Source organism: Nerophis ophidion, linkage group LG28, assembly GCF_033978795.1.
Source record: "Nerophis ophidion isolate RoL-2023_Sa linkage group LG28, RoL_Noph_v1.0, whole genome shotgun sequence".
NCBI classification, from domain to species: domain Eukaryota; kingdom Metazoa; phylum Chordata; class Actinopteri; order Syngnathiformes; family Syngnathidae; genus Nerophis; species Nerophis ophidion.
In genome coordinates, this window is record NC_084638.1 from 25,430,856 (window position 1) to 25,457,809 (window position 26,954).

The 26,954-nt window shown below is 39.1% G+C and overlaps 1 protein-coding gene across 2 annotated transcripts; it reads left to right on the forward strand.

Moving 5' to 3' along the window:
- LOC133544945 (tissue factor-like) lies at positions 1-26,954 on the forward strand. Of its 2 annotated transcripts, XM_061890192.1 has the most exons (7): positions 7-188; positions 7,858-7,969; positions 8,215-8,304; positions 10,459-10,559; positions 13,760-13,938; positions 18,350-18,515; positions 24,968-26,954. In XM_061890192.1, exons 1-7 carry the CDS (start codon positions 131-133, stop codon positions 25,120-25,122), a joined length of 861 nt encoding a protein of 286 aa, XP_061746176.1. In that variant the 5' UTR covers positions 7-130; the 3' UTR covers positions 25,123-26,954. The 2 variants fall into 2 exon arrangements, with proteins under 2 accessions (XP_061746177.1, XP_061746176.1); XM_061890193.1 differs by lacking the exon at positions 8,215-8,304 and having other exon boundaries at positions 1-188.

A 26,954-nucleotide genomic window follows, 5' to 3' on the forward strand; every position in this document is an offset into this window, starting at 1 on the left:
AATCAGGCCGCCATTCAGAGTCCCTGTGGGAGGGGTCAGATGTGCGCCAGATCAGATCCTCGGTCCAACCCGAGACGGAACCCTCACTTTGAGACGAAGGGAGCTGGAACACCAGTGGAACTTTTTCACCATGAAGATAGCACTTTACCTGGGAGTCTGCATGGCCGCCTGGACCCTGACTCGGGCAGGTACAGTTCTTACCCAATACTTCTATCTTACCTTATCTGGGAGTCTGGATCCTTACTCGGGCAGGTACAGTTCTTACCCAATACTTCTATCTTACCTTATCTGGGAGTCTGGATCCTGACTCGGGCAGGTACAGTTCTTACACAATACTCCTATCTCACCTTATCTGGGAGTCTGGATCCTGACTCGGGCAGGTACAGTTCTTACCCAATACCTCTATCTTACCTTATCTGGGAGTCTGGAACCTTACTCGGGCAGGTACAGTTCTTACACAATACTTCTATCTTACCTTATCTGGGAGTCTGGATCCTGACTCAAACAGGTACAGTTCTTACCCAATACTTCTATCTTACCTTATCTGGGGGTCTGGATCCTTACTCGGACAGGTATTTTTGCACAATACTTCTATCTTACCTTAACTGGGAGTCTGGATCCTTACTCAGGCAGGTACAGTTCTTACCCAATAGTTCTATCTTACCCTATCTTGGAGTCTGGATTCTGACTCGGGCAGGTACAGTTCTTACCCAATACCTCTATCTTACCTTATCTGGGAGTCTGGATCCTTACTCGGGCAGGTACAGTTCTTACCCAATACTTCTATCTTACCTTATCTGGGAGTCTGGATCCTGACTCGGGCAGGTACAGTTCTTACCCAATACTTCTATCTTACCTTATCTGGGAGTCTGGATCCTGACTCAAACAGGTACAGTTCTTACCCAATACTTCTATCTTACCTTATCTGGGGGTCTGGATCCTTACTCGGACAGGTATTTTTGCACAATACTTCTATCTTACCTTAACTGGGAGTCTGGATCCTTACTCAGGCAGGTACAGTTCTTACCCAATAGTTCTATCTTACCTTATCTGGGAGTCTGGATCCTTACTCGAGCAAGTACAGTTCTTACCCAATACTTCTATCTTACCTTATCTGGGAGTCTGGATCCTTACAAACTGATTTTTATCTTTTCTGTACTTTTATGGAGTTAAGTTTGCACCCAGAGTAAAAAAAAAAGTTTAAAATTGATTATTATCTTTTATATTATTTGACCTTTTCTTACCCTACTTTACCTTTTCTCTTGCCCACATTGTACTTACCTTTTTTTAACCTTCTTTTTACCTTTTTTACCTAGTACCATATTTTTATAAAAGTTATTTTACCTTTTTATTTACTTTTATTTAACTTTCTTTTTACCTTCTCTTACTGTTTCCTAACCTTTTTTACTTACCTTTTTTACCTTTTTTACTTTCTTTGCACCATCTTTTCTTTTTCTTTTACCTGAGTTTATATTCTTTTACCATTCTATTACCTTCTCTTACCTTATTCTTACCCTCGTCTTACTTAACTGTTCAAACTTCTTTTTACCTGGATTTTACCTTCTTTTAACTTTAATTACCCTCCCTTACCTTTCTCTTGCCCACATTGTACTTACCTTGTTTACTTTCTTTTTACCTTGTATCTTATTTTTTAAAATTTATTTTGCCCTTTTATTTACTTTTATTTCACTTTCTGTTTACCTTCTCTTACTGTTTCCTAACTTTTTTTAAACTTACTTTTTACTTACCTTATTTTACCTTCTTAACTTTCTTTGCACCTTTTTTATTTGGCTTCTTTTTTTTCTTTTTACCTCCGTTTGTATTCTTTTACCCTCCTATTACCTTCTCTTACCTTATTCTTACCCTCATTTTACTCAACTGTTCAAACTACTTTTTACCTTATTTTACATTCTTTTACCTTCTACCTTATTCTTACCTTCATTTTACTTAACTGTTCAAACTTCCTTTTACCTGGATTTTACCTTATTTTCACCTAAATGGACTTACCTTTTTTTGACCCTTTTTATTCTTTTCACCTTCTTTTACTTACATCTTACCTTCTTTTTTTATCTTCTTTGACTAACTTTTATTTACCTTCTTTTATTTATATCTTACCTTTTGAAAACTTTTCACCTAATTTTACTTACATTTGACCTTTTTTCCCTTTTTTAATCCTTTTACCTTATTTTACTTACATTCTACCTTCTTCTTACTTTCTTTGACTTCATTTTTCTTTACCTTTTTTTTTTGACCTTTTATTTACATCCTACCTTCTTCTTACATTCTTTCTAAACATTTGATCTACCGTTTACCTTTGTTTTATTTAACTTTTTTTTCTTTAGCTAATTTTATCTTCTTAGCATATTTTCCTTTTGTAGCATATTTTCTTATTCAAGCTTCTTCTTATTTTACTTTCCTTCTACTCTTTTTTACCAAATGTTTTCCTTTACCTTCTTTTAGCTTATCTTGTTTCACGTTCTTATTACTTTCTTTACTCTTTAACTTTATTCCTACCTTTATTTAGTTAACTTTTCATACCTTCTTTTTACATCTTTTTAAACACTTTTTACCTTCTTTAACCTTCATCTACCTCCTTTTAACATTTTAAAACTAATTTTATCTTATTTTTTCCCTTCTTTGACCTACCTTTTATCATAATCTTTGTATTTTCTCTGCTACCTACTTTAAACCCTATTTTACATTTGTTAACCTTCTTTTTAATTTTCTAACCTTCTTTTATCTTATTTTACATGTATTTTTCTTTTATTTTTTTTATTCTTATTTAAACTACTTCTTATTTTACTTTCATTTTACTCTTTTTATTAAATGTTTTCCTTGATCTACTTTTTACCTTTTTTATGAGTTACCTTCTTATTCCCCACTTTACCAACTTTTCCCTTTATTCTTACCTTTATTTTACTAACTTTTTTCATACCTCCTTTTTACATCTTTTTAAACACTTTTACCTTATTTTACTTACATCTCACTTTCTTTTTTATCTTCTTTGACCGACGTTTTTTTTTACCCTCATTTACTTTTTTTTCTTTGACCTTCTATTATTTACATTTTACCTTTTGAAACCTTTTCACCTAATTTTACTTACATCTTACCTTTTTTTTAACCCTTTTTAATCTTTTCACCTTCTTTTACTTACATTCTACCTTCTTCTTACCTTCTTTTTAAACATTTGATCTACTTTTTACCTTTGTTTTACTTTAATTGTTGTATTATTTTTTTTAGCTAATTTTACCTTCTTAGCATATTGTCTTTTTATTGCATATTTTCTTATTTAAACTACTTCTTATTTTACTTTCCTTCTACTCTTTTTGCCAAATGTTTTCCTTCATCTAATTTTTATCTTTGTTATGTTTTACCTTCTTATTGCACACTTGACCAACTTTTCACTTTACTCTTATTTTTATTTTACTAACTTTTTTAATACCTTCTTTTTACATCTTTTTAAACACTTTTGACCTTCTTTTACTCAAATCTTAAATTCTTTTTTTATCTTCTTTGACCAACTTTATTTTACCCTTGTTTACCTTCTTTTTCTTTGACCTTCTTTTATTTACATCTTATCTTTTGAAACATTTTCACCTTCTTTTACTTACATTCTACCTTTTTCTTACCTTCTTTTTAATTTTTTTAATCCTTTTTACCTTTTTTTACTTTACTTTTTTTTCTTTAGCTAATTTGACCTTCTTAGCATATTTATTTTTATGGCATATTTCGTAGCATATTTTCTTATTCAAGCTACTACTTTTTTCAATTTCCTTCTACTCTTTTTATTACAATTTTTCCTTTATCTACTTTTTAGCTTATCTATGTTTTACATTTTTATTACCTTCTTAACCAATTTTTCACTTTATTCTTACCTTTATTTTACTAACATTTTCATTAAGATCTTTTTAAACAATTTTTACCTTATTTAACCTTCATCTACCTCCTTTTAACTTAACCTAAGTATCTTAAACTTTGTGTTTTCCCTCCTACATACTTTAAACCCTATTTGACATTTGTTAACCTTCTTTTCAAATATTTTTTTAACTTCTTGTATGTTATTTTATCATCTTTTTTCTTCACTTTATTTTATTTGTACACTTTTGGATCATCTTTTACCAACTTTTCGACTTTTGGTTTTACTTCTATTGACCTTTTTATTTATTTTTTTAACCAACTTACTACCTTCTTTTTGCCTCTCATCCTTCTTCTTACCCTCAGGTAAAAAGTAGGTAAAAAAGATGGCAAAAAGTGGGTGAACTTTATATTTACCAACTTTTACCATCTTTTTTAAACTTTTTATTTGCTTCATTTGACCTCTTTTTACTTTTTCATTTTTTAGAACTGAATTTTATTCTATTTGACCTTATATTTAAATAATTTTTTACTTCTTTTTAAATTTTGACCTTCTTTTTAGCTATTTATTTATTTTTATTTTTTCACCTTTCCTGTTACCTGAATGTAATTTTTACCAAATGAGTTTGACACTTCGTGACCTCGGTCCACATACTTAGTCATCCTGCTGACGGCGAGTAAAGACCAGAACTTGAGGGCAGGTTTTGTCTCTCAGTGTTTTGTTCCCAGAAGGTGATAATAACGTCTTCTTGTGTCACTCAAACACGCTGAGGTGACTCAAATGTTTGTCCAACTTTGACTTGTGTGCAGAGGTGGGTCGAGTAGCCAGAAATTGTACTCAAGTAAGAGTACTGTTACTTTAGAGATTTATTACTCAAGTAAAAGTAAGGAGTAGTCACCCAAGTAAAGTATGTTGCATAAAAACTACTCGTAGAAGTACAATTAATCCCAAAGTAGATGTAACGGAGTAAATGTAGCGCATTACTACCCACCTCTGAACGTAGGAAGTTAAATGTGAGTTGTAGTAGTTTGGAGTCCCTGGTGGAAGGTGGGGTCGAGAGACTTTCTCCTCCAGTCGGAAAGAAAAAGGTCTTCCTTCCCTTCAACTGCTGACCTTTCCCAGCAGATGTCTTCTGAGAAGGACATCAAAGAAGGTCCAACAAGGGCAATAAAAGCCTCGTGTGTTTGCATTTCTGTGGGAGTCAAGTCAAGAAGGGCGCTAGTAGAGACAAAAACAAGGAGAGACATGAACGCCTAAAGACCTAAAAAAGCAGAAAAATGAACACGACATAAACAAGTAAAGAGATAAACAAGTAGAGACATAAAGAAGTAGAGACATAAACAAGTCGAGACATAAACAAGTTGAGACATAAACAAGTAGAGACATAAACAAGTAGAGACATAAACAAGTCGAGACATAAAGAAGGTAGACATGAAACATAACACAACTATCTTGTTCTGTATTTAGTATTAAAAAGATGATGATTATAATTTAGATTACTAGAAGTTAGTCAGGTTTCTACAAGCTCATCTTTATATGATATCTATCTGGGATATCGATCTATGATATCTATCTGTGATATCCATCTATGATATCTACCTGTGATATCTACCTGTGATATCTACCTGTGATATCTATCTGTGATATCTATCTATGATATCTATCTGTGATATCCATCTATGATATCTATCTATGATATCTACCTGTGATATCTACCTGTGATATCTATCTGTGATATCTATCTATGATATCTACCTATGACATCTACCTGTGATATCTATCTGTGATATCTATCTATGATATCTATCTATGATATCTGTCTGTGATATCTACCTATGATATCTACCTATGATATCTACCTGTGATATCTACCTGTGATATCTATCTGTGATATTTATCCATGATATCTGTCTGTGATATCTACCTATGATATCTATCTATGATATCTACCTGTGATATCTACCTGTGATATCCATATGTGATATCTATCTATGATATCTATCTATGATATCTATCTATGATATCTATCTATGATATCTACCTATGATATCTACCTATGATATCTACCTGTGATATCTATCTGTGATATCTATCTATGATATCTGTCTGTGATATCTACCTATGATATCTATCTATGATACCTATCTATGATATCTACCTGTGATATCTACCTGTGATATCTATCTGTGATATCTATCTATGATATCTGTCTGTGATATCTACCTATGATATCTATCTATGATATCTATCTATGATATCTACCTATGATATCTACCTGTGATATCTATCTATGATATCTACCTGTGATATCTATCTGTGATATCTATCTATGATATCTGTCTGTGATATCTACCTAAGATATCTATCTATGATATCTATCTATGATATCTACCTATGATATCTACCTGTGATATCTACCTGTGATATCTATCTGTGATATTTATCCATGAAATCGGTCTGTGATATCTACCTATATCTATCTATGATATCTACCTGTGATATCTATCTATGATATCTACCTGTGATATCTACCTGTGATATCCATATGTGATATCTATATATGATATCTACCTATGATATCTATCTATGATATCTGTCTGTGATATCTACCTGTGATATCTATCTGTGATATCTATCTATGATATCTACCTATGATATCTATCTATGATATCTATCTATGATATCTACCTGTGATATCTACCTGTAATATCCATATGTGATATCTATCTATGATATCTACCTATGATATCTATCTATGATATCTGTCTGTGATATCTACCTAAGATATCTATCTATGATATCTACCTATGATATCTACCTGTGATATCTACCTGTGATATCTATCTGTGATATTTATCCATGAAATCGGTCTGTTATATCTACCTATATCTATCTATGATATCTACCTGTGATATCTATCTATGATATCTACCTGTGATATCCATATGTGATATCTATCTATGATATCTACCTATGATATCTATCTATGATATCTGTCTGTGATATCTACCTGTGATATCTATCTGTGATATCTATCTATGATATCTACCTATGATATCTATCTATGATATCTATCTATGATATTTACCTGTGATATCTACCCGTAATATCCATATGTGATATCTATCTATGATATCTACCTATGATATCTATCTATGATATCTGTCTGTGATATCTACCCATGATATCTACCTATGATATCTCTCTATGATATTTATCTATGATATCTACCTATGATATCTATCTATGATATCTATCTATGATATCTGTCTGTGATATCTACCTATGATATCTATCTATGATATCTACCTGTGATATCTGTCTGTGATATCTATCTATGATATCTACCTGTGATATCTATGTATTAGTGTTGTTCCGACACCAATATTTTGGTACCGGTACCAAAATATATTATGGTTATCTTTTAAATAAAGGGGACTATTAAACTAGTTTTGAATAATACCACACATTTAGGTATCAATGCGATACCAAGTAGTTACAGGATCATACATTGGTCATATTCAAAGTCCTCATGTGTCCAGTGACGTATTTACTGAGTTTATAAACATAATATCGTTTATTTTTAAACAAAAGAAGATTTTGTGATGCTAAAAATATCAATGTAATTGTAGTATCAACTAAATGGTTTAGTGTGGTTTCACTATATGGCACATGTTTATGACAGTGTTGTTTAGTGTGGTCTCACTGTATGGCACATGTTTATGACAGTGTTGTTTAGTGTGGTTTCATTATATGGCACATGTTTATGACAGTGTTGTTTAGTGTGGTTTCACTATATGGCACATGTTTATGACAGTGTCGTTTTGTTTGGTTTCACTATATAGCACATGTTTATGACAGCGTTAAGTGTGGTTTCACTATATGGCACATGTTACATGTTACGATGTTGTGTAACAAAATATGTTATTTTCACTATATGGCAGATGTTACATGTTACGATGTTGTATAACAAAATATGTTATTTTTAAATAATTTTTCAGACGATGCCGCACCAAAAGCGGAGAATGTTCGCTGGATGTCCTTGGACTTTAAAACCATCCTCCTGTGGACCTCACCACCTTCACACTACACCTTCACTGTCAAGTACTCATGGTGAGTGCGCACTCACTCACACACACACACCACACACACACACACACACACACACACACACACACACACACACACACACACACACACACACACACACACACACACACACACACACACACACACAAATACACACACACTCGCACGCACACAGACACACACACACACACACACACACACACACACACACACACACACACACACACACACACACACACACACGCGATGATTATGAATATGACTAACAGGGATGACGGAGACTGGATGGAGAGTCCAAACTGCATCACGATATCAGAGCGAGAATGTGATTTGTCTCTGGATCTGGAACCGATTGATAGGTATGGAACTCTTCATCATCATCATCATCATCATCATCATAATAATAAAAGGAGTAATAATAATCATCATAAGTACAATAATAATAGTAATAATGATAATAATTGCTATGGTTTGCAGAGGGGAGATGACGGCAGCAGACACCAGGGTTTTGTAATGTTCAAACATGTATTATATATATATATATATATATATATATATATATATACAAACCGTATATATAATAATAATAAAACAATAACAATATAAACTAAGGAAATGGAGTGTGAACTAGAGCCAAACGTGAACGTGACGTGAGGTTGTGTGTGTAGCTAGCTGAGGTGTGTGTTACCAAATGTTGATGAGAACGAAGGAACCCAGGGGCAGGCGAGGAGTCGAGAATCAGGAAGCAGCGAGGGAGGCAGGGAAGAGTCAAGAAGGGAGAACCAGGGAAAAGTGAGATGCGCAGCTCACTTTCAAGACGGCAGAGGGTGATGCGGGGACGACACGGAAACACAGAGGGGGAAAACAGATGGATAGCAAGGTTGCATCAAGCATCAGATGATAGTTTATGGGATATCAACAGAATATTGTATTCCGTCACGGCATGGCAGGTTGTGTGGGCTTATGAAGGCAGCTCATTCAATCCCAGTCAAGTGCACTGATCGCAGATTTCCTGCGCGGCCTGCGGCGCTCTCACTGGAGCGCACAGTTGGTTGAGCAGTGGTGGTGGGAGTCTGAGCCATAACAATAATAATCGTAATAATCATGAAAAATATTATATTCATCATAATAGTAATAGTAATCATAATCATTGTAATAATCATGATAATCATGATAGTAAAAATAACAATCATAGTTATGATGACAATAATCATATAAATAATGATAATAATAATTAAATGGTGGTTATGAATAATAACACATAAACAACTTAAAATGTTAATAACATACAAATGTTAAACATTACTAAAATAAAACATTAATAGCATAAAACGTTGATAACATATCAATATAAAACATTAGTAACATAAAATGTTAATAACATGAAAATATAAAATGTTAATAACATACACATATTAAATGTTAGACATAAAACGTTAATAACATAAAAATATAAAACTTTAATAACATAAAACATTAATAAAAGTTTAATATTATAAACCTATTAATAACATACAAACATAAAAGGTTAATACATAAAAGTTTAATAACACAAAACATAAAAGGTTAATAGTATAAAAACATAAAACATTAATAACATAAAAACATGAAAGGTAATAACTTTAAAAACACAAAAGGTTGATAATATAAAAACATAAAACATTAATAACATAAAAACAGAAAAGGTTAATAACATAAAAACATAAAAGGTTAACAGCATAAAAACATTAAACAATAATAACATAAAAACACAAAAGGTTAATAACATTAAAACATAAAAGGTTAATAGCATAAAAACATAAAATATTAATAACATAAAAACATAAAAGGTTAATAACATAAAAACATTAAAAGGTTAAAAGCATAAAAACATAAAACATTAATAGCATAAAAACATAAAACATTAATATCATAAAAACATAAATGGTTAATAACATAAAAACATAAAAGGTTAATAACACAAAAACATAAAACGTTAATAACATAAAACATAAAACGTTAATAGCATAAAAACATAAAAGGTTAACAACATAAAAACACAAAAGGTTAATAACATTAAAACATAAAAGGTTAATAACACAAAAACATAAAGGGTAAATAACATAAATAGTTAATAACATAAAAGGTTAATAACATAAACACATAAAAAATTAATAAGACAAACATAAAAGGTAAATAAGATAATGTAGCGTGAGACATTGTGTGCTAATGACAGGCCTACATAGTCCTGACTGGCCTACATAGTCCTGACTGGCCTACATAGTCCTGACTGGCCTACATAGTCCTGACAGGCCTACATAGTCCTGACTGGCCTACAGAGTCCTGACTGGCCTACAGAGTCCTGACTGGCCTACAGACTCCTGACTGGCCTACAGAGTCCTCTCTGGCCACACAACTTGAGCTCAGAAGACCGAGCGGCGGGGGCGTTTTCCAAATGGCGTTTTTTTTTGCTTGGGTTGGTGAGCAAACATCCTGTGACCTTTGACCCGGCGTGTGTGACCCCACCTTGACAGGATCTTCACTGCTGACGTGCTGACTGAACCTGAGAGTGATGAACACCTGCTGGATGAACTGCCGCACACATACTCGCCTCCCTTCAACCCCTACACGCAAAGTAGGTCTCAAACACACACACACACACACACACACACACACACACACACACACACACACACACACACACACACACACACACACACACACTTGTGTGTCTTTCATGCCTACCTCTAGAGTACACTTTATACTGTTATTGAGCCCTACAAAGTGTTTGTACTGTAAGTCTCGTACCTACTGTTTTATTTACATATCAAATTATTTTGTTGCGCCCTACAAAGTGTTTGTACTGTAAGTCTCGTACCAACTGTTTGATTTACATATATAAAGTACACTTCAGTATATTATCAGCCAGTGTACATACTTTTGTTGAGCCCTACAAAGCGTTAGTGCTGTAAGTCTAGTACCAACTGTTTTATTTACATATCAAATTACTTTGTTGAGCCCTACAAAGTGTTTGTACTGTAAGTCTAGTACCAGCTGTTTTATTTACATTTATAAAGTACACTACAGTATATTATAAGCCAGTGTACATACTTTTGTTGAGCCCTACAAAGTGTTAGTACTGTAAGTCTAGTACCAACTGTTTTATTTACATTTATAAAGTACGCTACAGTATATTATAAGCCGGTGTACATACTTTTGTTGAGCCCTACAAAGTGTTAGTACTGTAAGTCTAGTACCAACTGTTTTATTTACATAAATAAAGTACACTACAGTATATTATAAGCCGGTGTACATTCTTTTGTTGAGCCCTACAAAGTGTTAGTACTGTAAGTCTAGTACCAACTGTTTTATTTACATAAATAAAGTACACTACAGTATATTATAAGCCGGTGTACATACTTTTGTTGAGCCCTACAAAGTGTCAGTACTGTAAGTCTAGTACCAACTGTTTTATTTACATATCAAATTATTTTGTTGAGCTCTACAAAGTGTTTGTACTGTAAGTCTAGTACCAACTGTTTTATTTAAATTCCAAATTATTTATTGCACGCTACAAAGTGTTTGTACTGTAAGTCTAGTACCAGCTGTTTTATTTACATGTATAAAGTACACTACAGTATATTATAAGCCAGTGTACATACTTTTGTTGAGCCCTACAAAGTGTCAGTACTGTAAGTCTAGTACCAACTGTTTTATTTACATTTATAAAGTACGCTACAGTATATTATAAGCCGGTGTACATACTTTTGTTGAGCCCTACAAAGTGTTAGTACTGTAAGTCTAGTACCAACTGTTTTATTTACATAAATAAAGTACGCTACAGTATATTATAAGCCTGTGTACATACTTTTGTTGAGCCCTACAAAGTGTTAGTACTGTAAGTCTAGTACCAACTGTTTTATTTACATAAATAAAGTACACTACAGTATATTATAAGCCTGTGTACATACTTTTGTTGAGCCCTACAAAGTGTTAGTACTGTAAGTCTAGTACCAACTGTTTTATTTACATATATAAAGTACGCTACAGTATATTATAAGCCGGTGTACATACTTTTGTTGAGCCCTACAAAGTGTTAGTACTGTAAATCTAGTACCAACTGTTTTATTTACATAAATAAAGTACACTACAGTATATTATAAGCCGGTGTACATACTTTTGTTGAGCCCTACAAAGTGTCAGTACTGTAAGTCTAGTACCAACTGTTTTATTTACATATCAAATTATTTTGTTGAGCTCTACAAAGTGTTTGTACTGTAAGTCTAGTACCAACTGTTTTATTTAAATTCCAAATTATTTATTGCACGCTACAAAGTGTTTGTACTGTAAGTCTAGTACCAGCTGTTTTATTTACATGTATAAAGTACACTACAGTATATTATAAGCCAGTGTACATACTTTTGTTGAGCCCTACAAAGTGTTAGTACTGTAAGTCTAGTACCAACTGTTTTATTTACATATCAAATTACTTTGTTGATCCCTACAAAGTGTTTGTACTGTAAGTGTAGTACCAGCTGTTTTATTTACATATATAAAGTACGCTACAGTATATTATAAGCCTGTGTACATACTTTTGTTGAGCCCTACAAAGTGTCAGTACTGTAAGTCTAGTACCAACTGTTTTATTTACATATCAAATTATGTTGTTGAGCCCTACAAAGTGTTAGTACTGTGAGTCTAGTGCCAACTGTTTTATTTACATATCAAATTATTTTGTTGAGCCCTACAAAGGGTTATTACTGTAAGTGTAGTACCAACTGTTTTATTTAAATATCAAATTATTTTGTTGAGCCCTACAAAGTGTTTGTACTGTAAGTCTAGTACCAACTGTTTTATTTACACCTATAAAGTACACTACAGTATATTATAAACCAGTGTATATACTTTTGTTGAGCCCTACAAAGGGTTATTACTGTAAGTCTAGTACCAACTGTTTTATTTACATATCAAATTACTTTGTTGAGCCCTACAAAGTGTTTGTACTGTAAGTCTAGTACCAGCTGTTTTATTTACATATATAAAGTACACTACAGTATATTATAAGCCAGTTTACATACTTTTGTTGAGCCCTACAAAGTGTTAGTACTGTAAGTCTAGTACCAACTGTTTTATTTACATATCAAATTACTTTGTTGAGCCCTGCAAAGTGTTTGTAGTGTAAGTCTAGTAACAACTGTTTTATTTACATCTATAAAGTACGCTACAGTACATTATAAGCCTGTGTACATACTTTTGTTGAGCCCTACAAAGTGTCAGTACTGTAAGTTTAGTACCAACTGTTTTATTTACATATCAAATTATTTTGTTGAGCCATACAAAGTGTTAGTACTGTGAGTCTAGTGCCAACTGTTTTATTTACATATCAAATTATTTTGTTGAGCCCTACAAAGTGTTTGTACTGTAAGTCTAGTACCAGCTGTTTTATTAACATTTATAAAGTACGCTACAGTATATTATAAGCCTGTGTACATACTTTTGTTGAGCCCTACAAAGTGTCAATACTGTAAGTCTAGTACTAACTGTTTTATTTACACATCACGTTATTTTGTTGAGCCCTACAAAGTGTTTGTACCGTAAGTCTAGTACCAACTGTTTTATTTACATATCAAATTATTTCGTTACGCCCTACAAAATGTTTGTACTGTAAGTCTAGTACCAACTGTCTTATATATGTATATATATAAACTACACTCCAGTATATTATAAGCCAGTGCACATACTTTTGTTGCGCCCTACAAAGTGTTAGTACTGTAAGTCTAGTAGCAACTGTTTTATATACATATATAAGGTTCTCTGGCGTTCCTTCCTGCCTAGGCGAGATCAGCGCGGCGGAGTTCCATGTGGAGGTGTTGGAAGAAGGCCGGGTGAGCGTGCTCATCCAAGATCCTCTCACCAGTTTCCACCCACACGGGAAACAGCAGAGCGTCAAAGACGTGCTGAAGGACGACCTGCACTACAAGATCAGCTACTACAAGTCTGGGAACACTGGAAAGGTACTCGCAGCAGTACTACACGCAAATACAACTTCGTTATTTGGGTTTTATTCCCCCAATAGGATTGAATAAACTTGCGATTTTATGAATTTTAAGTGTATCGGTAGGGGGGGTCGTGAGAGGCAATAGTGTAATAGCGTATATGGTGACATGTACAAATGAATGTGTTGAGGAAGAGGGCGTGGCAGTGTTCCATTTTTGACAAATATTTTGAAACCTACAGATTAAACAAAACAAAAAAATAACTTTGGGGGGGCGTGAGAGGCAATAGTGTATATCGTGACACATACTGATGAATGTGTCGAGGAAGGGGGCGTGGCTAAATTCCATCTTTAACCAGTATTATCAATTCGTCAAAACCTACACATTAAAGAAAATAACTTGGGGTGGGGGGCGTGAGAGGCAATAGTGTAACAGCGTATATCATGACACGTACTGATGAATGTGTTGAGGCACGGGGTTTGACATAATTCAGTCTTTAACCAGTATTATCAATATTTTGAAACGTACGGATAAAAAAATTTACTTTGGGGGGCGTGAGAGACAATAGTGTAATAGAGTATATCGTGACACATAAAGAATAAAGTGTCGAGGAAAGGGGGTGTTGCGTGATTCCATCTTTAACCAGTATTATCACTATGTTGAAACCTACAGATAAAAAAAATAACTTTGAGGGGGAGGGGGGGCGTGAGAGGCAATAGTGTATATCGTGACACATACTAATGAATGTGTCGAGGAAGGGGGCGTGGCTAAATTCCATCTTTAACCAGTATTATCAAATCGTTAAAACCTACACATTACAGAAAACAACTTGGGGTGGGGGGCGTGAGAGGCAATAGTGTAACAGCATACATCGTGACACACAAAGATGAATGTGTTGAGGTACGGGGTTTGACATAATTCAGTCTTTAACCAGTATTATCAATATTTTGAAACGTACAGATAAAATAATAACTTTGAGGGGAGGGGGGGCGTGAGAGGCAATAGTGTATATCGTGACACATACTGATGAATGTGTTGAGGAAGGGGGCGTTGCTAAATTCCATCTTTAACCAGTATTATCAATTCGTTAAAACCTACACATTAAAGAAAATAACTTGGGGTGGGGGGCGTGAGAGGTTATAGTGTAATAGAGTATATTGTGACACGCACAGATGAATGTGTCGAGGAAGGGGGCGTGGCATGATTACATTTTTGACCAGTGTTAGAACTATTTACAAGCATACAGATTCAAATAAAATAACTCTGGGGGGGCGTGAGAGGCAATAGTGTAACAGCATACATCATGACACACAAAGATGAATGTGTTGAGGCACGAAGTTTGACATAATTCAGTCTTTAACCAGTATTATCAATATTTTGAAACGTACAGATAAAAAAATGTACTTTGGGGGGGCGTGAGAGGCAATAGTGTAATAGAGTATATCGTGACACATAAAGAATAAAGTGTCGAGGAAAGGGGGTGTTGCGTGATTCCATCTTTAACCAGTATTATCACTATTTTGAAACCTACAGATAAAAAAATTACTTTGAGGGGGAGGGGGGGCGTGAGAGGCAATATTGTACATTGTGACACATACTGATGAATGTGTCGAGGAAGGGGGTGTGGCGTAATTCCATTTTCAACCCGTGTTAGGACTATTTTGAAAGATGCAGATGAAAAAAAATAACTTTGGGGGGGCGTGAGAGGCAATAGTGTAATAGCGTACATCGTGACACGTGCAGATAAACGTGATGAGGAAGGGGGCGTGGCATGATTCCCATTTTGACCAGTGTTAGAACTATTTTGAAACTTACAGATTTAAAAAACAAACAAAAAAAACATTAACTTTGGGGGGGGGGGGGGGGGACGTGAGAGGCAATAGTGTAATAGTGTATATCGTGACATGCAAAGATGAATGTGTCGAGGAAAGGGGGCGTCGCGTAGTTCCATTTTTGACCAGTGTTAGAACTATTTTGACATATGCAGATGAAAAAAAACTAACTTCATGGGGGGGGGGGGCGTGAGAGCAATAGTGCAATAGCGTATATCGTGACATGTACAGATAAATGTGTTAGTAAAGAAATCATTTGACACGTACTGATAAAAAAAACAGACATTAACTTCAGGGAGGGCATGAACAAACTCACCTGGAAGGGGGGAGGGTGTGTGTGTGTGTGTGTGCAATGGCACAATACTGTTGAAAAATGTATGTTCCCTGGGGGGGCGTGAGAGGCAGTAATGCAATAGCGTTTATATTGACACGTACTGATGGAAGGGTGGGAGTAAAAATACTCACCTGGAAGGGGGAGGGGGGCGTGAGAGGCAAAAGCACAATACTGTTTATCTTGACTCATACAGATAAATAAACATTAACTTTAGGGGGTGTGTGAAAAAATGTCTGTCCCCTGGAGTGCGGGGGGGGGGGGGGGTGAGAGACAATAGCGTATATATTAAACATACAGAAGGAAGGGGGGGGGGCGTGAGAGGCAACATTACACTAGTAGCTTTAGTGTAAGTAACAAACTAATTTGACACATACTGATAAAAAAAACCCATTAACTTCAGGTAGGGCGTGACAAAAAATCTGCCAACTGGAGGGGGGGCGTGAGAGGCAATAGCATAATAGTGTTTATCTTGACACATACCGACAAATAAACATACATTTTAGGGGGGGCGTGAGAGGCAACAGCACACTAGTAGATTTAGTGTTAATAAAGAACTAATTCGACACATACTGATACAAATAAAAACATTAACTTCAGGGGGGCGTGAAAAAAATTCTGCCCCCTGGGGGGGAGGCGTGAGAGACAATAGCACAAAAGTGTGTATCTTGACACATCCAGTTAAATAATTTAAGAACAAATGAATAAATAACCTTAAGGGTGCGTGAAACATGTCTGTGCCCTGGGGGGGGGGGGGGGGGGCGTGAGAAGCAATAGGACAATAGCATATATCTAGACACATACCGATGGAAGGGGGTGCGTGAGAGGCAAAAGCCCAACAGTTGTAGCAAATAGCATATATCTTGCCACATACATATAAATAAATTAACATTCACTTTGGGGTGGGGGTGAAAAATGTCTGTCACCTGGGGGGCGTGAGAGGCAACAGCACAATAGCGTATATATTGACACACACCGATGGAAGGGGGGCGTGAGAGACAACAGCACAACAGTAGCTTTAGTGTTAGTAAAGAACCAATTTTGACACATACTGATAAAAAACAACAACATCAACTTTAAGGGGCGTGAAAAAAAATGATGGCCCCTGGGGGGAGGCGTGAGAGGCAATAGCAGAAAAGGGTGTGTCTTGACACATACAATTAAAGAAACAAAAAAACTAATAATAAAGAACTAATTTGACACATACTGATAGAAAATAAAACAGTAACTTCAGGGGAGGGGGGGCGTGAAAAAAATTCTGTCCCCTGGGGGGGAGGGGTAAGGTGTGAGAGGCAATAGTACAAAAGCATGAATCTTGACACATACAGTTCAATAAATAAAAACAATAAATTTAAGGGTGTGTAAAAAAATATCTGTTCCCTGGGGGGCGTGAGAAGCAATAGGACAATAGCTTATATCTTGACACATACTGATGGAAGGGGGCGTGAGAGGCAAATGCCCAACAGAAGTAGCAATAGCACATATTTTGACACATAAATTAACATTTAACATTAACTTTGGGGTGGGGGTGAAAAATGTCTGTCCCGTGGGGGGGGGGGGGGGGTGAGAGGAAATAGCGTACACTTGACACATACCGATGGAAGGGGGGTGTGAGAGGCAACAGCACAACAGTAGATTTAGTGTTAGTAAATAACTAATTTGACATATACTGATAAAAAAAACAGTCATTAACTTCAGGGAGGCCATGAAAAAACTCACCTGGAAGGGGAAGGGGGGCGTGAGAGGCAATAGCACGATAGTGTTTATCTTGAAACATTCAGATAAATAAACATTAACTTTAGGGGGGGGTGAAAAAATGTCTGTCCCCTGGAGTACGGGGGGCGTGAGAGACAATAGCGTATATATCGACACATACCGATGGAAGGGGGGCGTGAGAGGCAAACGTCCAACAATAGTAGCAATAGCATATATCTTGACACATACATATAAGTAAATTAACATTTAACAATTACTTTTTGGGAGGGGGAGTGGCAATGTCTGTCCCCTGGGGGGAGGGGGGCGTGAGAGGCAATAGCGTATATTTTGACACATACCGATGGAAGGAGGGCGTGAGAGGAAACAGCACAACAATAATTTTAGTGTTAGTAAAGAACTAATTTGACACATACTGAAAAAAACAAACAAATATTAACTTCAGGGGAGGGGGGGGGCGTGAAAACAATACCATGCCCTAGAAAACACTATGTAACCTACAAAGCTGCCACACCTTGAGAACATTTCTGAGACGTCGGGCGTGTCCCCGCAGAGAGACATCATATCCAAGTCCAACCGGGCTGAGGTATCCGGGTTAGATGCCGGACAAAGTTATTGCTTCATGGTGGCGGCCTTCATCCCGTCCAGAGCCCCCGCCTACCGCCAGGGAGCTTGGAGCATGCAGCAGTGCACGCCTGGCCAGACCAACATCCTGCAAGGTACACGCACCTGAGTCAAGCTGCTACCTGTCGCCCCAAGGTGCGGCTTCACCACCCACCCGTACCTCGTTTTGTCACGCCGCGAGGTATAATTGACGAATCTAAACTAGGCGAGTCCCATAAAACAGTAACAGGTGAGTAACCACGTCAAGTTAACAAATATGAAATGTAGAGTCAGCCGTAACCTTGCAGGCAACATGTGGCGCAACTTGTGATTAAACATTCCAGTGCAACAAGTGGCAAACAACACAATTCACAACATGTGCACAACATGCGGCGCAAAATGCAACATAACATATGATGCAACATGCAAACGCATCACGTTGCGCACTAAGTGGCAAACAACGTGTGGCCAACATGCAACGTAATGTGATGCAACATGCAGATGCAACATGTGGCGCAACATTTGCGCAACATGCGGTGAAACATGCAACATAACGTGATGTAACATGCAGATCAACACGTGGCGCAACATGCGGCGAAACATGATACATAACGTGATGTAACATGCGGATGCAACATGTGGAGCAACATATGCACAACATGCGGCGAAACATGCAACATAACGTGATGTAACATGCAGATGCAACATGTGGCGCAACATGTGCCAAAACATGCAACGTAACGTGATGCAACATGCAGATGCAACATGCAGATGCAACATGTGGCGCAACATGCGGCAAAACATGCAACGTAACGTGATGTAACATGCAGATGCAACATGTGGCACAACATGCGCCGAAATATGCAACATAACTTGATGTAACATGCGAATGCAACGTGTGGCGCAACATGCGCCCAAACGTGATGCAAGATGCGGATGCAAGATGCGGATGCAACATGCGGCGCAACATGCAACATAACGTGATGCAACATGCGGATGCAACACGTGGCACAAAATACAACATAACGTGATGCAACATGCGGAGGCAACACGTGGCGCAACATAACGTGATGTAACATGCGGATGCAACATGTGGCGCAACACGCGGCCCAACATACAACATAACGTGATGAAACACGTGACGCAACATACAACATAACGTGATGTAACATGCGGATGCAACACGTGGCGCAACACGCGGCGCAACATACATCATAACGTGATGCAACACGTGGCGCAGCATGCAACATAACGTGATGTAACATGCGGATGCAACACGTGGCGCAACACGCGGTGCAACATACAACATAACGTGATGCAGCATGCGGATGCAACACGCGGCGCAACATGCAACATAACGTGATGCAAAATGTGGATGCAACTCGTGGCACAAAATACAACATAACGTGATGCAACATGCGGAGGCAACACGTGGCGCAACATGCAACATAACGCAACATGCGGATGCAAAACGTGGCGCAACACGCGGCGCAACATAGATCATAATGAGATGCAACACGTGGCGCAACATGCAACATAACGTGATGTAACATGCGGATGCAACACTCGGCAACATACAACATAACGTGATGCAACATGCGGATGCAACACACAACGCAACATACAACATAACGTGATGCAACATGCGGATGCAACATGCAACATAACGTGATGCAACACGCAACGCAACATACAACATAATGTGATGCAACGTGCGGATGCAACACGCAACGCAACATACAACATAACGTGATGCAACATGCGGATGCAACACGCAACGCAACATACAACATAACGTGATGCAACATGCGGATGCAACATGCGGATGCAACACGCGGCGGAACATGCAACATAACGTGATGCAACATGCGGTTGCAACACGTGGCACAAAATACAACATAACGTGATGCAACATGCGAGGCAACACGTGGCGCAACATGCAACATAACATGATGCAACATGCGGATGCAAAACGTGGCGCAACACGCGGCGCAACATACATCATAACGTGATGCAACACGCGTCGCAACATGCAACATAACGTGATGCAACATGCGGATGCAACACGCAATGCAACATACAACATAACGTGACGCAGCATGCGGATGCAACACGCGGCGCAACATGCAACATAACGTGATGCAACATGCGGTTGCAACACGTGGCACAAAATACAACATAACGTGATGCAACATGCGGAGGCAACACGTGGCGCAACATGCAACATAACATGATGCAACATGCGGATGCAACACGTGGCGCAACACGCGGTGCAACATACAACATAACGCGATGCAACATGCGGATGCAACACGCAATGCAACATACAACATAACGTGATGCACCATGCGGATGCAACACACGGCGCAACATGCAACATAACGTGATGCAACACGCGGCGCAACATACATCATTATGTGATGCAACACGTGGCGCAACATAACGTGATGTAACATTCGGATGCAACACGCGGTGCAACATACAACATAACGTGATGCAACATGCGGATGCAACACGCGGTGCAACATACAACATAACGTGCCGCAACACGCGGTGCAACATGCAACATAACGTGATGCAACATGCGGATGCAACACGCGGTGCAACATACAACATAACGTGATGCAGCATGCGGATGCAACACGCGGCACAACATGCAACATGACGTGATGCAACATACGGATGCAACACGTGGCACAAAATACAACATAACGTGATGCAACATGCGGAAGCAACACGTGGCGCAACATGCAACATAACATGATGCAACATGCGGATGCAAAACGTGGCGCAACATACAACATAACGTGATGCAGCATGCGGATGCAACACGCGGCACAACATGCAACATAACGTGATGCAACATGCGGATGCAACACGCAACGCAACATACAACATAACGTGATGCAACATGCGGATGCAACATGCGGATGCAACACGCGGCGCAACATGCAACATAACGTGATGCAACATGCGGTTGCAACACGTGGCACAAAATACAACATAACGTGATGCAACATGCGGAGGCAACACGTGGCGCAACATGCAACATAACATGATGCAACATGCGGATGCAACACGTGGCGCAACACGCGGTGCAACATACAACATAACGCGATGCAACATGCGGATGCAACACGCAATGCAACATACAACATAACGTGATGCACCATGCGGATGCAACACACGGCGCAACATGCAACATAACGTGATGCAACACGCGGCGCAACATACATCATAATGTGATGCAACATGCGGATGCAACACGCGGTGCAACATGCAACATAACGTGATGCAACACGCGGCGCAACATACATCATTATGTGATGCAACACGTGGCGCAACATAACGTGATGTAACATTCGGATGCAACACGCGGTGCAACATACAACATAACGTGATGCAACATGCGGATGCAACACGCGGTGCAACATACAACATAACGTGCCGCAACACGCGGTGCAACATGCAACATAACGTGATGCAACATGCGGATGCAACACGCGGTGCAACATACAACATAACGTGATGCAGCATGCGGATGCAACACGCGGCACAACATGCAACATGACGTGATGCAACATACGGATGCAACACGTGGCACAAAAAACAACATAACGTGATGCAACATGCGGAAGCAACCTGGGCGCAACATGCAACATAACATGATGCAACATGCGGATGCAAAACGTGGCGCAACATACAACATAACGTGATGCAGCATGCGGATGCAACACGCGGCACAACATGCAACATAACGTGATGCAACATGCGGATGCAACACGCAACGCAACATACAACATAACGTGATGCAACATGCGGATGCAACATGCGGATGCAACACGCGGCGCAACATGCAACATAACGTGATGCAACATGCGGTTGCAACACGTGGCACAAAATACAACATAACGTGATGCAACATGCGGAGGCAACACGTGGCGCAACATGCAACATAACATGATGCAACATGCGGATGCAACACCTGGCGCAACACGTGGTGCAACATACAACATAACGCGATGCAACATGCGGATGCAACACGCAATGCAACATACAACATAACGTGATGCACCATGCGGATGCAACACACGGCGCAACATGCAACATAACGTGATGCAACACGCGGCGCAACATACATCATAATGTGATGCAACACGTGGCGCAACATAACGTGATGTAACATTCGGATGCAACACGCGGTGCAACATACAACATAACGTGATGCAACATGCGGATGCAACACGCGGTGCAACATACAACATAACGTGCCGCAACACGCGGTGCAACATGCAACATAACGTGATGCAACATGCGGATGCAACACGCGGTGCAACATACAACATAACGTGATGCAGCATGCGGATGCAACACGCGGCACAACATGAAACATGACGTGATGCAACATACGGATGCAACACGTGGCACAAAATACAACATAACGTGATGCAACATGCGGAAGCAACACGTGGCGCAACATGCAACATAACATGATGCAACATGCGGATGCAAAACGTGGCGCAACATACAACATAACGTGATGCAGCATGCGGATGCAACACGCGGCACAACATGCAACATAACGTGATGCAACATGCGGATGCAACACGCAACGCAACATACAACATAACGTGATGCAACATGCGGATGCAACATGCGGATGCAACACGCGGCGCAACATGCAACATAACGTGATGCAACATGCGGTTGCAACACGTGGCACAAAATACAACATAACGTGATGCAACATGCGGAGGCAACACGTGGCGCAACATGCAACATAACATGATGCAACATGCGGATGCAAAACATGGCGCAACACGCGGCGCAACATACATCATAACGTGATGCAACACGCGTCGCAACATGCAACATAACGTGATGCAACATGCGGATGCAACACGCAATGCAACATACAACATAACGTGACGCAGCATGCGGATGCAACACGCGGCGCAACATGCAACATAACGTGATGCAACATGCGGTTGCAACACGTGGCACAAAATACAACATAACGTGATGCAACATGCGGAGGCAACACGTGGCGCAACATGCAACATAACATGATGCAACATGCGGATGCAGCACGTGGCGCAACACGCGGTGCAACATACAACATAACGCGATGCAACATGCGGATGCAACACGCAATGCAACATACAACATAACGTGATGCACCATGCGGATGCAACACACGGCGCAACATGCAACATAACGTGATGCAACACGCGGCGCAACATACATCATAATGTGATGCAACACGTGGCGCAACATAACGTGATGTAACATTCGGATGCAACACGTGGCGCAACACGCGGTGCAACATACAACATAACGTGATGCAACATGCGGATGCAACACGCAACGCAACATACAACATAAAGTGCCGCAACACGCGGTGCAACATACAACATAACGTGATGCAACATGCGGATGCAACACGCGGTGCAACATACAACATAACGTGATGCAGCATGCGGATGCAACACGCGGCACAACATGCAACATAACGTGATGCAACATACGGATGCAAAACGTGGCGCAACACACATCATAACGTGATGCAACATGCAGAAGCAACACGTGGCGCAACATAACGTGATGCAACATACGGATGCAACACGTGGCACAAAATACAACATAACGTGATGCAACATGCAGAAGCAACACGTGGCGCAACATGCAACATAACATGATGCAACATGCGGATGCAAAACGTGGCGCAACACACATCATAACGTGATGCAACACGTGGCGCAACATACAACATAACGTGATGTAACATGCGGATGAAACACGTGGCGCAACACGCGGCGCAACATACAACATAACGTGATGCAACATGCGGATGCAACACGCGGTGCAACATACAACATAACGTGATGCAGCATGCGGATGCAACACGCGGCACAACATGCAACATAACGTGATGCAACATACGGATGCAAAACGTGGCGCAACACACATCATAACGTGATGCAACATGCAGAAGCAACACGTGGCGCAACATGCAACATAACGTGATGCAACATACGGATGCAACACGTGGCACAAAATACAACATAACGTGATGCAACATGCGGCACAAAATACAACATAACGTGATGCAACATGCAGAAGCAACACGTGGCGCAACATGCAACATAACATGATGCAACATGCGGATGCAAAACGTGGCGCAACACACATCATAACGTGATGCAACACGTGGCGCAACATACAACATAACGTGATGTAACATGCGGATGAAACACGTGGCGCAACACGCGGCGCAACATACAACATAACGTGATGCAACACGTGGCGCAACACGCGGCGCAACATACAACATAACATGATGCAACATGCAACCCAACATGCGGATGCAACATACAACAAAACGTGATGCAACATGCGGCGAAACATGCAACATAACAAATGACCCTCGTATGTCAAATACATATTGTTTGATGAGCTTTATTCAAAACATGTTGGCGACCAAAGTTCTGTCCCGTGGTCTTTGTGTCACAGTTCCAGCTGACCTGGGACTGTGTGTGTGTGTGTGTGTGTGTGTGTGTGTGTGCAGAGTTGAGTCTGGGTGCCCTGGTGGGCGGCCTGTTGGTCATCCTGCTGGTGCTGGTGGTCATCATCACGGTGAGCGTGCTGTGCTGCCGGCGGAGGAGGAGGAGGAGGAGGAGGACGCCCCCCGAGCAAAACTACCAAACCTCCACCGTGGTCTGATTGATGCGCCGCCACGGCCCCATGTCGCATCACGGCCACCACCCCCCCTCCTCGCCTCAGAGTCACTCTGATTTTGGAGCTGGTCTTCACTTCTCTGACTAAGGGCTTTGTGCTACAATATTTGGAGTAAAACTACTAGCAGTAGTAATATCTGCATTCATGACACCAAACACTGAAGTAACTGTTTATAAAGTAGAACACTTTGTATCGAAGTACTGGCCCCACACTCACAGATGTATATTGAATGTAGTATGCAAAAAACATGCGGGCTATTTCATCCCTACAAGCCTGTTTCGCAGGTTTTTCTATAAAATCCCCCGAAGAACAGGAAAAACCTACGAAACAGGCTGGTGATTTTTGTATAAAATCCCCCCCGGAAGAGCAGGGAAACCTGCAAAACAGGCTTGCAGGGATGAAATAGCCTCCGTGTCAGGAAAAAACACGGAGGCTATTTCATCCCTACAAGTTTATATCGCAGGTTTTCTATAAAATACCCCGAAGAGCAGGAAAAACCTGCGAAACAGGCTGGTGATTTTTGTACAAAATCCCCCCCGGAAGAGCAGGGAAACCTGCGAAACAGGCTTGCAGGGATTAAATAGCCTCCGTGTCAGGAAAAAACATGGAGGCTATTTCTTCCCTACAAGCCTGTTTCGCGGGTTTCCCTACTCTTTGGGGGATTATATTTAAAAAAGCCCTGCAAAACAGGCTTGTGATTCTAATAAAATCCCCCAAAGAACAGAGAAACCTGTGAAACAGTCTTGCGGGGATGAAATAGCCTCCGTGTCAGGAAAAAACAAGGAGGCTATTTCATCCCTACAAGCCTGTTTTTCGGTTTTCCTGCTCTTCAGTGGATTTTGTATACAAACCTGCAAAACAGACATGTGATTTTATATAAAATCCCCCCCACCCGAAGAGCAGGGAAACCTGCAAAACAGGCTTGCAGAGATGAAATAGCCTAGGTGTCAGGAGAAAAACACAGAGGCTATTTCATCCCTACAAGCCTGTTTCGCAGGTTTTTGTATAACATCCCCCATAGAGCAGGGAAATCTGTGAAACAGGCTTGTAGGGATGAAATAGCCTCCTGACTTAAAGTATGTATATATATATATATATATATATATATAGGCTTGCAGGGATGAAATAACCTCTTGACTTAATGTATATGTATATATGTATATATTTAACCTGTTTCGCATGTTTTCCTGTTCTTCAGGGGATTTTATAAAAAATCCTGCGAAACAGGTTTGTGATTTTATAAAAATCTTTATTTTTCTAAACCCCCCGAAGAGCAGGGAAACCTGTGAAACAGGCTTGCAGGGATTAAATAGCCTGCATGTTTTTTCCTGACCCAACACACACTAACTTTGAATGAGTATATATATATATATATATATATATATATATATATATATATATATATATATATTCATTCAAAGTTAGTAACACCTAGTGGCAGTTTTTTGGAATTACAACCCCACATTTATTTTTAATCATTCTTGTACTTGGATTTTTATTTTCTTTATGTTGTTTAAAAAAAAGGAGCTGGTCTTCTTTGTGTGTACATGTCTGTGTACTACTTTGTTCCCCCCTATTGTTTTCCTGAAAAGTACTTGGAATATCTCTGCACTAAACAATGTTGTACTCCATAAGGTGGTGTTTTGCATAACAGTCCACATCAAGTATCATGAGCACTGGCGACCTCCAGTGGTAGTTTGCTGGAAATACAGCCATGAACTCATCTCAATCCCAGCCCAGTTTTCTTGTCTTCTAACTAAATTGTAAATATTTCTTCTCTGAAGATCAGAATCAATAAAACTTTGTCCTAAAACTTG